Consider the following 16,255-nt stretch of genomic DNA (forward strand, 5'->3'; position numbering starts at 1 on the left):
CAATTCTGCAGTTGGTGGAGTTTCATGTCTGTGGTGAAAATTTGTAAATTTAACATTTTTGAGAGTTCAGAATTCCTTGAAGGAATTTCTGGTATTTTGCTTTTGCAGTTTCAGCTGCACACAAGCTCAAGAAAAGTGTTTTCTGTAGCAGAAAAGAGTCTTGAAAGAAGTCTGATGTTTATACCCTGCTTATGCTGTGAGGTGCTACAAAGTTCTCAGTATCTTATCTCTATATTTGAAAATAAATAAATGCCTCTTAGCTGGAAAGACTTTGTAGGTATTTCTGATTTCCCTATCACTTTATGACTGAAACTTCATGAGTGTTTTCTTCAGGACTTTTTTTTTTCTTTTTTTTTTTTTTTTTTTTTAACCCTGCTTGGTATAATAAAATAATCTTTTGAACAGTGTCCATGCTACTTTAACACTGCATATCATTGCTAGCGTTTTAACAAGCAGTGGTTTATGTTGCCTAAAAACAAAAGTATGTCTTAAAAATGTTTGAGATAAATAGCTTTAAATAATATTCTCAATACTAGGATCCATGGATAAGTATAATTGTATGTTAACCTGTTGGCTACTGTTACTGGAGATGAAACTCAGTCATTTGAAACACGTAGACAAATAGGTAATTTTTGAATTTTTAAAGTACGGTAAATGCCTCTGTCATAGAACAGATGCGCCTATAATCCACTCATCCCTTTCCTTTTACTGTTTTGGACCTGCTTGTGTTTGTAGGCTTTAAGCTTTTGAGGAGATGACTCTCTAAGCTTAAATATTTTTTTTAACAGTTGCACCATGCAAACTGTCAGTTTTATTAAAGCTACTATGTTTTTACCACAAGACCTTTAAAACAAGTTCTAAGGTGCTTAATTGTCAATAGCTGTAGCAAAATAAATTTGAAACTTTTTCCCCTCTACTTTTCCTAGAAGTTACTAGTATCTGATGCCAGACTTGAGTATTTTTAGTTTATGCACTGTGGCAATGTGTGGTAAGTTTGTGGAGGAATGATACAGATTATGTACTTGTAAATACTCCAGTGCTCATTATTTATCTGAAACGCATGCTGTTACATATGTACTTGAAACATCAAAAGGGATGTGCATTTGCTTCATTCCTTTGTTAAGAAATCTGCTTTTAATGTTTTTCATTCCAATGCATTGTTACTAAATTGCTGTCACATGACAGAGAACTTTTAAAGCAAATAATTTCGATTTATATCTGCTATGAAAATACTTTAGTCTGGTTTTCGAACAAACGTTCTAAAATTTGGTGTGCAAAATATTTTCCTTTTCTTAGGTGCCTGTTATGATACTATGAATAACATGATATGGACATGCTCTAATGATTATATTGATCAGTGGTGTAATCCCGGGAACCAGGCATTCCATTGTGTCTGTCAGAGACTGGGAGTGAGTCATGTCATTACAGAGCCCAAAGGTGAGGTAAACCTACAAGTCAGCATTTTATACAAAGTGGAAGTGAAATGTACGATTATCATAGAGTAAATATACAGAAACTACCTCCTGAAATTTTCTATTAAATGTTGAGTTCATTCTTGAAAAGTTGTTCATAAATATTGGTCATGGTTTATCTTTTCTTTAAGAGAGGAAAAAGCGAGACATATGTGGAAGTTTCCAGATTCTTGCTACCTTTAGCACATTAAAAAAGTGTTGTGGGTAATTCTTTTGTTTATCACGTGGGCAGGTGTCCTGAAGTTAGAGATGATGATATTTTGCATTCTAGAAGCAAATGCTAATGCTATGGTCTGTGTTTGTAGACAGCATTTGAACTGCTTTTCTTCTTCTAGGGGATGCAACAACCACAAATGAGGTTATTAACCAGTTACTGCACCATGTTGGTGCCATGTGTATCCACCAACTCAACCTGCTTGCAGCCAGCAACAATCTTCCCATAACAAATTTTTTGGGCAAGCAGCATCCAATTGAAGCACATCATCTCAGCAGTATTTGTGACATTATGGAAAAAGCTATGGTGAATGGAGATACATGTATAATACGCTGCATCCTTGTTGTCTTTCAGGTACAAGGGCATTTTAAATGTACTACGCAATAAACACACACACAGAAAAAAGTTGCTTTAGCATACAGGCAACCACTTGATTTTATTAGTTGGGGTTTTTTTCCCCTCCATTGCATTCAATTTAATGGAGATTGACTTAGCAGTGGCTTTGCAGTATCTTACACACCCATTCAAGAGTCCTAATTTAAATGTAAGTGTAATTGCTACCTTTATAGATTAAAATAAAATCCAGAGAGGTTACTTCCTTCTTTCTTTCTTTTTTTGTTTTTCCTTTTTTTTTTTGATCCAAAGTCAGTTTCTGACTCTGAGATTTCTAGTGACCTAGACAACTAGTTTGAGAAACTGACTGCAGAAAAAGAGTTAATGTGAACAATGTTTAAGTTTTTAATATTGTTGTGTTTAATTTTTCTTAGGTGGTTTTTAAATTTTTCTTCAGCCCACAAACCGAAAGAAACAGAGATATTGTTAGAAGGTCTGGCCTATTACTTTGGCAGTTACTGATGGCACCAAGGGATCAGATTTGCTCTGAAATTCAGAAGGAGGTTTGTCTAGCTATTAGGTAAATATCCGTTTTGTCAAATTAAACTTAACTTAGATTTTAGATTATTTGAAAATGTTGTAACAGATGAACATTCAAATTGTATTCAGTGGTTTAATTTTAAATTAATATGATAAAATTTAGGTTGACATAGTATGATAAAATTATTATGATTTATATCTGTGGAAGAAAGGAAATACAATGTGTTTGTCATGATGACAGTGAAATAACAGTAATTACTTTCCATACTTTTCATTTGTTGCTTTTTATTGGCTTTCTTTAGTTTTTTTTAATGTTTATTATAATACAGCTGCTATTCAAGCAAAGTCTTCTGCATTTCAGTGATGGCTAGAATGTCTTCCACATTTAGCTTATATAGTTTATTGGAGTTCTGGAATGGGCAAAGCTAATGTTGTGAGCTGTTATACCTGTGTTTCAAGTGACAGTACTGAAATCCTACTAAACGAAAAGAATATAATGGAAAGCAGTACGAATAATACTTGAGGAATGCTGTACGACTGAAGGCCCAGGGAAAAACACGAGCACAGTAGTAAGACTGTCTTGAGAAAGTCAGGTTTATGTTTAGAAAACAGGAATCTATTTTGGTAGAAGGGTGGGCATTATGTCTCTGGGCTGGTATACCAGGTCCTCAAACACTTAAACAGGATGGTTGCTTTAGCTCCACATCACATTAGCTACTGCATCTCTTGAATCTGATGCTGTGTAATTTCCTTTCTCCGGCTTGTCAAAATAGCAGAATGACTAAGTACAGGGAAGCGAGCAAAAAGTGTGATTGCGTATCATGAAAACGAGATAATGTAAATCTCAAGGACAAGGAATGCTGTCTCAAACGTCCTAAGTACAAATATAATCTGCTTTCAAGTGGGAAGTGCTCCAAAGGTTGAGAACAAAATCTTCTGAAGATCAACCTGCATTTTTTTTGTGTGAATCACAACATTCCAAATTTCAGTGGTTTTATGCAACTTTGTGAGTGAAGAAGAATAGCGTATCTTAGTATGATTAGCTAGCATTTTCAGGATTTTGTTTTTTGACAGGGGAAAGTGTATCCTGTCAACTGTATGGACAGCTGCTGCATTTTCCCCTTGTTTAACCCTATAGTCTCCAATGACTTGTAAAAAAATCAGAGGTGGGGATTAGGCAATATCTCCTTCTTTCTGTTTTCTCATTAGAGGATTCTGATACCAATGGAAACCTCAAACTTAGCTTACAGTGTATAACTTTTCCTGATGTTTGTATCGCAAGTTGGTCAGCATGAGCCAGAGGGAGGGAAGCTGCAGTAATCTCTGCTTCAGTGTGAAGCTGAAAAACGTATCAGTTTTCTTTTCTATGTGAGTGCTACTGAAAAAGAAAAGGGAAAAAGAAAAGAAGGCTGCATGGTAGTTTCAACGCTTCAGAGAGTCACAAAGTACTCCTCTTAAGTTATTGTGATCTTTCTATCTTGATGTGGTAATTCATGTAGAAAGGATGAAGTTCATCACAAGTTAGAGGGGAAAAATATCTCCACAAGGAGTGTTTATGCGTAGCTGTGTTGTTTCCAAAATGGTAGTTCTAGAATCTCCTGTGTAGCTGAAACTAAGACTTCTACAAGGAGCCAGTCTTAAATAAGTATAAAACTGTAACAGTAGTGACTTCTTGATTAGTCTCTTGCATTTTCCATTGTTCTTATCACAGATAAGTCACAGCTCTTACCCTATCACCAGAGTTGAGTCATTTTCTAAGCCATTATCCATTTGTTTCTGACATCTGTCTGTTTCTTGAAAAAATGATTGTGTCATTGTATATACAAATGACTAATGTGGAGTTTCTCAGAGGGAAGCAAATAGCTCTTGAAGAAGCTTTGGGACCTAAACAATAAAAAAAAAGTTGGTTACAAGAGATTTCTGGAGAAATCAGCTACGTATTTTATGACTAATATAAATGTTAAAATATAGAGGATGCCTTTCTAAGTTGGAAGAAGCTATTGCATAGTATCTGACATAACATTTAGAGCGACTAAGCTGAGATTCTGTGATGCCATTTTTCACGTGTCCATTGAAATTATTTTGTTCACTTTTAAATATGTTAAGTAATACATGGTTTTATTTTTTCTTTAGCTCTGGTTTAAATATCCTGTATCCTGGAGAAGCAGAAATCAATAATTTATTGAAATTGGTCTTAACTGAAGGTGAGAATGTCTTATTGACATGTGAGAGTGTGGGGTTTTTTCTAATTGAATACAAAAAGTGAAAATACTTCTCAACCTCTGGAGGGAGAACAGTTCAGAATATTGAGCACTAGTCTGTTTTAAACCCATCCTATTCTAGGAAATTATGGAATGCTTCAATTTCTGAAACTGCCTTCTGAATGGCTACATGGTCAAGCTATGTAAGGTGTAGAAAAGGAAAATTTTTCTCAATCAGGCAGCTGTTTGAAATTGTAAAGCATTAAAGTTCTGTTTTGTCACTATTAGTAATGTTTCTTGTCCAGGTTGTATTTTAGAACACCTAGTTAGCAGTTAATGTTACCCATGGCAATTACACAGTAACCAGAGGTAACTTTAGTCCTTAGTGAAAGAGTCATAATCTACTTGCATTCACCATGAAATGGGAGTGTGGACTTAGAAGCAGCTGATGCACAATAATTCGTTACTTTGTAGGAACGTGTTTGTGCGTCAAAGTCTTTGGAGTTTAAAACAATGCTATGTGCAGAGGAAGTTTCAACAGCCTGTAATATTTACAGGGAATTGGGTTACATTGTAAATATACTAATTTCTGAGAAGTAGCTTATATTAAGCAAGATATCTGAAGAAATAAAAATTAATTCTATAAAATGCTGTTTTGCAAAAGTTTTTGCATTCCATTTTAGGAGAGAGAAATAGTGGTCTCTCTCAACTTCGCGACGTTATCCTGACTAATTTAGCTGAACAGCTTCAGAACAACAGATTTGGAAGTGAAGATGATGATCATTATAGGTAAAATGCAACAATATGCTCCCCCTCCTCCCCTCTTATAATGTATGTTTCTGTTATTTGCTTTAGGTAAACTTGCGTAAAATTCTGCTGAAATTGCTTGTTACCTTACTGGCAGTGTGAGCTGAAATACTATCTTTGTGTCCATAGTAGGTAGAATTTTGCTAGGACAAGGGAGAGAGGTTTGACATTTTAGGGGAAACTTTGGAGACTTCTGTACGCTGACCTAGTTTTGGATTCCCTGCTACTTACCATGTATATGGTAAATGTGGACGATAATTTATAAGTACGATGTTATGACATTGCTCTCCATATCACTATGTTAGGTGACTTTTCAGCAGTAAAACTGTCAATCTCAAGTACCTGTTCAAGTTGGGAGGAGTCTTTTTTTTAGGAGTCATTAGAAGTCACAGATTTATATCAGCACAGAGCAGGAAATCACTGGTAATGTGTTGCATTGATTATTGTTCAACATTTCAGGCTTGATTTTCTTTGTGTCTGAATCTCTGAAGTTGAACAGATACTTGGTTTGGTTTCACATAATTTATGATAAAGCTTGCAGAAATTTTTGAGATGAGCTATACAAAATACACCATAATTAGGCTATTAACATTTTACATCTTTCTTGCATTTTTTTGAAGACTAAATGATGAGCTGTTGCACTACATTCTCAAGATTGTTGTCCGAGAATCTTGTGTCTTAATCACCAAGTGCCAAACTGTATCTAAAGATGATTTTCAAAGGCTTCTTTCAACTGTGCCTGTAAGTAAAATGTATTTTGATAAAAGTATATTTGCCTTTGGCTCTTCTCCTCCTTAAATCCGTCATCTTCACTGAAAGTGTAGAGGTTAAACTTTTATAGTTGTATGTCTTAACAAATACAGGAAAAGAATGTCTTGTTTATGCTGTGCAGGGAAGGAAGAAACAATTTCTTACAGCAAAGTAAATCATACAGTAATGCCAAACTAGGTTTATATGTGGATATATTTTCCAATTGCTCTGATAGCTGTTTCAATTTAAAGGAATTTTGTTTATCTCAATCTTCAAAGCATTACAACTTCAACAAAATAAACTCTTTCTACAGTTGTGTATAATGATTCATACAAGCAGAGAGGATTATCATTTACAGACAAAAATGAGTGAAAGTTGACATTATTTAATGGTAAAAGTATGCACAGATGTTTTTAGCAGGATCAGCTCCCTGATCTAGTTGATGGCAAAGGCAGGTGAGCTTGCATGCAAACAGTGGGGAGGGGACAGGAAGTCATGGCCTGCGCTGCAGGAGGATCGGAAAGGAGTAGTAGCATGGAATCATCACCTTCAGGAATGTGAACTAAATTTAGCTCTATGGTGGCATTATCTTTTAAGAATTAATTAATGTTACAGTAGTTGAATATTACTATAATGTTACATACTTGAATAAAATGGTACTGCTTCTTTGTTTTGCAAGTTATTTCACAAAATTCAGTGTTTTGCAACCAGCTCCTTCACTTAAATATGTATTAACAAGCTTGCATTAAATCAGCAAAAAAAAATTCTGTTCAAGGGAAATTATTTTTTGCTTTTGCTTGTCCTCTCCCTCAACTTTTTTCATCTTTTATATTTCAAAGTACAAGGATTGCCTGAATCAAGGTTGATTAAAGAGTTTAGATAATGTAAAGTGTACTTATTTATGTTAAAGGCTGCATCTTCGTGTTTGCGGTATCTGATGGCTGTACAGAACCACCTCCTCAGTAACACTATTTTGATTAAACCTGATGAAAATGATGACAGTGACAGCTCCTTGCAGGGAGAGACATTGAAGGTACAGGTAAACACCAAGTTTTATTCTAGTATGGTTCTCTACAGTCAGTGTTCCTGTGACACCTCTTGTTTCTGCAATGCATTCTACTTACGCTGTTTTGTTGGTTCTTTTCGTCTTGATGTAGTTAAATTATTGTAGACATTTTTTCCTTGTTCTCCAGCTAAAGTCTGCAATTGTTTTGTGTTCAGTATTCCAGCTTGGGCTCTATGTTATCAGTGAGAGCAGACATTTCCCTTCCTAAATATACATATAATGAGGTTTAAAATGTATTTTAATTAGTATGTGCTAGTAAGAAAATTCATGTGCCAGGAATCCTTTCTGGACACGCTACCCCCCCACACACACACTTTCTCTTCTCCAAATGACTTAAGTAGTCCTTGAAAATATATTTTTCAGATTTAAACAGGAAAGGATTTTCTTGTTTGCCTTACCTGGCTTCTGCTTTGTTGCAGTTTTAACTAATAAAGCTTATGTAGAACCACCTACATCTGTTGTCTGAAATAGAGTGAGTAATGTTTGTGGCAAGGAAACTGTTAGAGGACAAGGTTTGTGGACAGTGGTTGTTTTGTTGGTACGAGGTTTATTAAAATGGTGTCATTTCATATTACTGCTGGAATAGTCTTGAATGAACTTGTAGAAGCCAGATTTGTCCTAGCATGCAGGCTGTCTCGTTACAGTAGTTTTTGTAACAGTAACAATTCTTCTATGCTGGTATTGACTTCTGATTTTCTGGTATTGTTTAAGCTGGTTTCGTCTGCTACTCTTTGAGACTTTGTGTGCTTGTAATCTGCTGCAGTTGAGTTATTTGTTCACGCTCATTGAGTAAATGCTAAATATTGTAGTACTTTTCTTGTCTCACTATTCACCCATGTTTTCATTGTTCAGTTTCTCTCTCTACAGTGATCCTCATACCTGCTATTCTGTCACCAATGCTGTACCTTGGCTGGCTAACAGCTCGCTCTCCTGTGCTGGACTTGGGGATTCCTTCCCTCTAGAAACTGGATGTGCATCCTGTAAAATATGCACCTAGTTTCTCCCAGCACTTTGGGGCTTAGCATTAATCAAATTTAAGTCTTGGATGAATCTACTGCTGCAGGCCTGCCAGGTCACATTATCATTATTTTAATTTAGAAATCCATCATTTTGTTCTGTTGTCCTTTTTTTTTGTATTCTCTAAGAATTTAAGTATCCTGTAACTCTTTTTGTACCTAGGAGCTAAAGACCAGCATTTTGTCTCTTGCTACACAAATTTTGACAGGATGTGATGAAGTCTTAGAAATGCTGCAACAAGTCACTACAGCACTAATAAACAGTGACATTTCTGATAGAGAACAAAGGTAAGACAAATATGAGTATGCTAACTTGAAAACAGTAAACTGTTGCTTTTTGTGGCTTATTGTACAAGCACAGCGTTACTTATTCTTTATAATTTCATACTTGAGCTTTGAATGTGTAGGAGCTATTTCTTACTATAGCATTTGCTTAGCGCTTATCTCTTGAAGAATTTATAATCAGACTCTCCATGTCAGTACTACTAGCTTGATAATCTATAGAAACTTCAAACTGGTAAGGTTTTAGTGAGTTACAATGGTATTTATAAGCAGGGTAACTGGAAACAAACTGTAGTCAGTCAGCTGGGAATATTCCTGTAAGCTAAGGCAATTTTTTTATTTTTAAATTCCTGACTATTACATCTCTAGTAGCTGGACTAGATATTTTATCCATGACAAGTCTTGAATGTTGTTATGATATCCTGCATGTTTCATCAGATAGCATCACCTTGCCCTTCCCTGTCTCCCCTCCACTTAAAAATATATGTCAGGAATGGGATGTAAACAAAAGCTGTGAACCTTTTCTCTCATTAAACAAACACCTCCCTCTCCCAGTTGTGTTTCAGGTTTCAGTTTCTATGCTTTTCTGCGCCTGCAAGATTAGGTTTTTTTTATTGACAATACACAATTGCTTTAAGATATTTTCAGATGGGTTTCATGCTCAAATATATTTTTGTAGATACAGATTGTTTTAAAGTACTTTGAGCTACGTGTGCTAGGAGCCTGATATACATACTGAACGAATACATTTGTCTTTGATGTGGACTTTCATCCCATGCCCATGGGAGCTTATAGTTTTCTAAGTAATTATTAAACTCTTGATTTACTGTCTTCTGGTCTGTCATTGTTTAGTAAAAATTGACAGCAAAGACTAGGACACTAACACTTTGAAGAAATTATAATGTTTGCAAGGTACTAAAATTTTGTTGTGTTTTTTTTTTAAATATATTGCAAGTGTTCTCTGCTGAATTTTGAATTGCTGACTTACGCAGTCTGTTACAAGATTAAACAGATGACTAAAAATAGTAGTGATACTCTATGAAAATAGTTGTTACTATGTAAACCTTGACTCTCCCTACAGATTAAAAGGCCTGGAGCAAATTACGAAGGCTACTATGCTTGGTCATCTGCTTCCTGTCCTACTGACATCTCTGATGCATCCAAATTTGCAAACTCTAACTATGGCTGATGCCTTGATGCCTCAGCTGGTGCAGCTGGTTCTTTACACAAGTCAGGTAGGGTCTTTGTGTCAGCAGTTGTCTGCAAAGGGAAAGACATATGGCATGCGTGTTCTAAAATGCTGTAGGTCTTGGTCAACTTTCTGCAGTAAGTGATCCACAGATCATAGTTTAAGATTTGCTCAACAGCTACAAAAGCTGATAATGCTGAATATTAAATTTGACTTGGTACAACAGCTACTAAGTAGTGATTTATTGTCAATAACAACATACAGTGTGATTGTTAATATATTTCAATAACGAGATCTTAAAATGATTACTGTTTGCACATTTCTAACACTGTATATTTTGTGCCACAGACTGCACTGCTGCTTAAAACTCAGTCTCCAGTTTTCTCAGAACTGAACAGTTCCCCCAGTGGTACATCAGAACAGAAAGGGAAACTGTTACCTGATGAGAGGTGATTTTCTTTACATTTCGCTGTTTTCATGGGATAAAATATTTTAGCTGTAATGTTCATTTGACCATTGCTATGGGATAAATTTTAAAGCAGCAATTTTTTAAAATTTTTTTTTTTAAGGCAAAGCTGTAATGGCTTGTAGGGCTGTCTTAGAGATATATAAGCCTGTACAAAAGGCAATTAGTTCTAAAATTTTTTTGCATATAGAATTAAATGATTAATTTCTTCAGGTTGTTTGCACAGGGTATGGTTTGTTTTATTTTTTCCCTCACTTCAAGCATTAGGAATTAATTCTAAGTGTTCCTTTTACAATAAATTAGGCTAAGGAAGACCATCATGAGAAAATGTAAATTGCTCTAGCAGCATGAGATACAGTATTAAAACCATTGGAAAGATATTAAATGGTTTCATTTACATAGAGCAAAACAACCATTTTAAGTTCTGCATTTAAATCCAGTGTCTCAGCTCAAAGTTACACAGCTTCTGCTTAGAAATAGTGATAATGTGTAATATACTGTGTGAAAACTCAGAAGAATTTATTTTCAATCCTCCTCCAAATTATAAGCTTCAGTGATATATTAGACATACTGTTTTATGACAGTATAATCTGTTTTGGGTGCGGTTGCAGGAGGGAAGGTTTCTTTATGCTACCAATCATGTGTTAGAATCCATATATAGTACCATTTACTTTTTTTATGGTGCTACTGTAGCTTGTTTACCATAATTTGGAAATTGGAAAGCATAGGAAGAAGTTCAGACTTTACAGGTTAGAGATTGGCATAGTTATTTCTAATGTACAGAGTTCATGCTATATAAGTTCTGCATATTCCCTTGATACAGTTATGCCTAAAGTGAGGAGTCAATACTTTGTGTCGCTAAGTATCAATACTGAGAGGTGATTTTAAGTACTTTGTAGTTTGATGTCTGAATACATAGTAGAAATCTGTGTGTTGAATTTTAAGACTAATTTTTCACTCTAATTTCAGAATGCTGGAAGAGAAAGAAGAACCAGGTTTTCTTACGGGTTTGAAGATCCCTGCTCCCTGGGCTGCGGGGAAGACTGTAGAAACAGTTCATCCTGTCAGGGATAACTATAAATTTAAAGAAACTGTACATATTCCAGGAGCTCGCTGTTTATATCTTAGATTTGACAACAGATGTTCTTCACAATATGATTACGATAAGGTAAGCAAGGGCCAATTCAGAAATACTTTCTTTTCTATATATTTCCAGCAGCAGCACTTCCCATTTTCATCTTTTCTGCCCCTTGTCTTTCATGGCACCTTATTTTGAGTGGTCAGGATAACGTGGGAGGTTTTTATTGATAGGAGCTTGTTAGTGTACGCTGTAATGTCACAGTCTACTTACTTCAAGGCTGTAAAGTACAGGGATGCAGAGAGGTTATTTCTTGTGTGGCACAAGTGTGAATAACTTCAAAAGAATTCTTGAATTTTGTCTTACAACTAGACTTAGCTAAATGATAGAAAATGTACAAAGAGTTGTTGACGTGAAAAGGCAGGAAGATGAAGATACATGGTTTGTGTTTAATTTCTATTATTCTTGAAGAAACAACCCAAAAAGAATATATGCTTAATTCTTCTTGTGTATTGTTTCAGTACATAATATCCAGTGATTGTTTCAGTGTTTAAAACCTATCAGTTGTGAGGATCTTTTGTTAAGAGTTAGGCTCTGTAATAAGGAAGTTTCCTCAAAAGATATTGGAAGTAGTGGTAGTTATGAAATAGGGAAAATATAGTAGACTCCAGAGGGATGGGTTTTTGGGGGGAGGGGGGTTGTTTTGTCCCGTCCCATGTCCGTGTCCAACCCCCGTCCCCCTCCCCCTGAAATTCATACCAGCTCTTCCATTTTTTAAGTTCATTTCATGATGGCTCAGACTGTCAAAGTTTGACTTCCTTCTCATTTTTGCTGTTGTTCTGTTTTCCTTATTTCTCAAATTTTAATCTATCTACCTACCTACTTTGTAGCTTTGTAGATCAGCCCAGTTTGTTTAAACTGGGCAGAACTGGAAAGGTTACTTTTTTTTTTTTTCCCTGATGATAAATGGCTTGTTTACATGGATTAATATGAACAAGTATTTTCAATTTCAAGAACACAACTAATAGCACTTATTTACTTTGTATAATCAGAGGGCTACTTGTGCTGCTTACTAATTGTTGCCATATATTCTTTGATATAGAGCAAGTCCTGTGATGCTCACTCCCATTAGTTAATAAGTGTCTTAATATTAAAATGTCGCCCATTACTGGTTAAACTCCTACAGAAAACTGTGGGCCTCGTCATGTTTTCAATGAAGTCACTGACAAAATACTAACTTTGGGAGCAGGATCAATCCGTTTATTAGTAGAGAGGCAGTATGTTCTAGTTAGCTCAGCATGAGGACTGGAAGTTAGGATTTTTCCTGATTTCTGCTCCCAGTTCCGCTGCTGACTTGCTGTGTGACCGCGGGGGCAAGTCAATCAATTTCCTCTCTGCCTCAGTTTCCCCATCTGTAAAATGGGGATAATAATACTTGCCACCTCACCTCACAGGGCTGTTGTGAGGATTTGTTAATGTTGATAAAGCGCTTTGAAAATATAAAGCGCGGTGTAAGTGCTAAGTATTATTATTATTATTAGATTTTCTTGTTTTTCTCTTACAGTCTAACAGTGTATTTTATGTTTTGAAGTTGGTGATCTATGCTGGTCCTAACACAAACAGTAGGAAGGTTGCTGAGTATGGAGGCAATACACTGGGATATGGCAGCCGTAGTGTCTTAGGAACTGGTTGGCCGAAAGACTTAGTAAAGGTACAGTATTATAATCCAACAATATTTCACACAGAAAAATCCCCCTTGGAAACCATGTCGAGTCCATTTTAACCCTTATAGCAATGAAGTGCAAGCTTTTAAGTGTATGGTTATCCATGATGAGATCACTTAAGTGGGCTTTTATGTCCTTTGGGAATAACTTTAAACTCAACTGTATGTTATGTGTGATGCCTCTCTTTGAGCTTATGTTGTTTTGTTATGTCTTACGGGAATTCATTATTGGTATGATTCAGTCCTGGAGTCTCTAATGGCACTACTGTTCTCATAAGTATATCTTCCTAGGAGAAATTCTTGCACGCTCTGAGGCTATGCATATTTTCTTAAGGTCCATGGTCATGATTGCATTTTTTTAACAGTAACCCACAAATACAACAAGTAGTACATGTAGCAACTTTCCAACCATTTGTGTTTGTGTTTTAAAATTGTATTGGATGCTTTTGGCAGTAAAGCTAAGACAGAAAAATCCCTCAAACTTGAAAGTTTAGTATTTCAAGAATTTTGCAATATGTTCCCTCAGACTGTATGCAGTATGATTATTTTTTTTTCTTACATGTTTGTGCTGCTACATTGTCCCACACTAAAACTGGGTTTATATACTTAACGAAAAATGATTTAAAAAAGAAAACCAACAAGTAATAAACGGGAAAGCAATTTCAGACAAGCACTCCATTGTTCACAATTAATGGAATTTCATTTATTTTTCAGACATAGATTTTTATACTGCTTTTTTAGCAAACTCTTCTATTAATGCTTGACATTCTTCTCCTTGAAGAGCTTGTCTGTCTTCCTTCAGGAAGAGAACTGTTGATTATTGCATGGTTTCTTGCAGACAAACAATGAAAGTGTTTTGATGAAAATCAAGGCCAAGTAACACAGACTGATAAATTCTACTTTTGATTCTACAACTATGATGGTTTGTTTTACTATAGTTAGCTAGCAGCAAAATTAAAATCAAATTGTCCACTAAAAGATAGTCTTACAAAAAGGGAAGAATCTTAAATCAAAGTATATAATTGGAGATAAAAATAATACTTAGATAACTGTCATTAAAGACATTACTCCATAAAATAAGCCACTTTTATGAAAAGCCCGTTTGTTTGCCTCAATTCTTAAATGTATGTTCTTTTTTCTTTTTTTTTTCTTTTTTTTTTTTTTTTTTTTTTCCCCTCCTCCCCATCAAAATTTTAAGGTGGAAGGAGATACAGTCACCTTCTCCTTTGAAATGCGGAGTGGTCGTGAGCACAACACTCCAGACAAAGCTATGTGGGGCTTTGCTTGCACTGTTCGAGCACAGGTACTCAAACGTGACAGATTCCATGGGATAGGTTCAGCTTCAATTTATCTTCTGTCTGTTACACATCTCAGCTCAGATGGAAATGTACTTCAAAGTTGGAAGTTAATGTTTGAAATGTAAACCAGTAATAGCTTACTTATTTTGGCAATAAAAAAAAAAAATCATGTTTTTACAATGTAAAGGACTTAAGTTTTAGATGTTTGGCTTCCCTAGCTAGAGATACCCTGTGGCATGGTCTGTAGCATGCTTGGGGTTTTATGAAGATAGTTATTACCAAATATGTCTTATCTAGCTCTTGTCATTGGCACTGGACTTGGATGAAGTCACTTGAATATCCCTTGCTGCTTGTAGATCAGGATTTCTTTGGAGAGATGGATATCTTGTAACAACCTGGAAACTGGAGATTTAATGAGGGAATAATGATTCCAGCCTATAAAGAAGAGAGGGGAGGGACACTGGGATCAAACAAAAGGAAACTTGAATCCCACTACCAGGAAGCTAGGACTAGGCCTGTGAGATGACAGATCTGCAGGCCAAAGAATGACTGAACCAAAAATAACTTTACTTTTTTTTTCTTTCTTGGTTCAGGAAAGTAGTGTTTAAATGCTTTGTTTCTTGTCTTGAGTTGTTCTTATATATTGCTTTTAATTGTTAAGCATTTTTTCAGTATACCTTGTGTAAAAGACATATGATTGATAGATAGATATCTGTATCTCTTTATATATAAAAAGATTATATATAAAAATACAAAATCTCCTATCTTGAAATATATTGGGGAAGGACTTCATGGCTGATTGATTAGCGCAATTTATCACTATTCCTACTACAGGAGTCTTCAGAGGATGTGTCAGGAGGCTTGCCATTCTTAGTAGACCTGGCACTTGGCCTTTCTGTGTTAGCTTGTTCTATGCTGCGAATATTATACAATGGACCAGAAATTACCAAAGATGAAGAAACCTGTCAAGAGCTCTTAAGATCTAAACTATTACAAAGGTAAAAAAAAAAAAATAAATTTTGATCTGAGTTCCCATGTGGGTTTTTTTCTGAGGGAAGGTGACTTTTGTAGTTGTGCTTAAGTCTTGTGTTTTAAGGTGGTTATGTGATAATTTTTCCTGCAGAGTTTGTTCAGGAGTTCTGTGTTGCCTAAAACTAAGGGAATATTCTGTAGAATAGAGGTTTTCTTTAGAGTAAGTAGAGGAGGAGTGGGCTATGCTTGGTACAAGCCACACTTAATATGTTAATATGTAGTCTGTCTTTGTAACGTGTTGTTGACGAATGTGTCTTTCTGAATGAGGGAGGAGAGGAGAGTTAGGGGAAAAAAAAAATCCTTTTCATCTGTTTTTATTTATTTTTCTAGGTGCCAGTGGCAGGTGGAAGCTAATGGTGTAATATCTCCAGCCCTTACACCAAGTCCTTCTCCATTGCCTCTTACTATAGATGAAGATAGAGAATTTACATATCCTTCTGATGTTCTAGTGCCTCCCGTTGGACACTATTTTGATCTGCCTAGGATTAGGCTGCCTCCAGGAATCATGATAAAACTCAGGGAAATTTCTGGACGTGCTCGGCCTCAATTTAGACCTAGTATAAAGTAAGTAGTCATTGTTTTGCTCTGTTTTTCTAACTTGACTTTTATTGTTTGAAATGTTTGGTGCCAAAGTAAGTGAGCTAAAAAAGCAATGGTGAGGATGCAGCATGCCTGTCATATATGATGGTATGCATTTAATATTCTGTAAATACTTGTTTGTGAATGCAGCATCTAGTGAATTATAAATATGAATTGTCAAAGTTTGTCCATTATTTTTGCTTAATCAG

The 16,255-nt window shown here is 35.5% G+C and overlaps 1 protein-coding gene across 4 annotated transcripts in view; it reads left to right on the plus strand.

The window, feature by feature from the left end:
* Positions 1-16,255, plus strand: part of HECTD4 (HECT domain E3 ubiquitin protein ligase 4) — a 79,459-nt gene that overhangs the window by 23,568 nt on the left and 39,636 nt on the right. Inside the window, exons 11-25 of one of the 4 annotated variants that reach the window (XM_030026044.2) lie at positions 1,297-1,437; positions 1,808-2,040; positions 2,454-2,599; positions 4,693-4,763; positions 5,444-5,549; positions 6,188-6,308; positions 7,228-7,356; positions 8,563-8,687; positions 9,763-9,916; positions 10,219-10,319; positions 11,306-11,504; positions 12,979-13,125; positions 14,336-14,440; positions 15,270-15,433; positions 15,798-16,031. In XM_030026044.2, coding sequence (XP_029881904.1) covers positions 1,297-1,437; positions 1,808-2,040; positions 2,454-2,599; positions 4,693-4,763; positions 5,444-5,549; positions 6,188-6,308; positions 7,228-7,356; positions 8,563-8,687; positions 9,763-9,916; positions 10,219-10,319; positions 11,306-11,504; positions 12,979-13,125; positions 14,336-14,440; positions 15,270-15,433; positions 15,798-16,031 — 2,176 coding nt within the window. The remainder of the gene's footprint in view (positions 1-1,296; positions 1,438-1,807; positions 2,041-2,453; positions 2,600-4,692; positions 4,764-5,443; positions 5,550-6,187; positions 6,309-7,227; positions 7,357-8,562; positions 8,688-9,762; positions 9,917-10,218; positions 10,320-11,305; positions 11,505-12,978; positions 13,126-14,335; positions 14,441-15,269; positions 15,434-15,797; positions 16,032-16,255) is intronic. The other 3 variants (XM_030026046.2, XM_030026045.2, XM_030026047.2) reach the window with 3 other exon arrangements.

Source organism: Aquila chrysaetos, chromosome 9 (assembly GCF_900496995.4).
Source record: "Aquila chrysaetos chrysaetos chromosome 9, bAquChr1.4, whole genome shotgun sequence".
NCBI lineage: Eukaryota > Metazoa > Chordata > Aves > Accipitriformes > Accipitridae > Aquila > Aquila chrysaetos.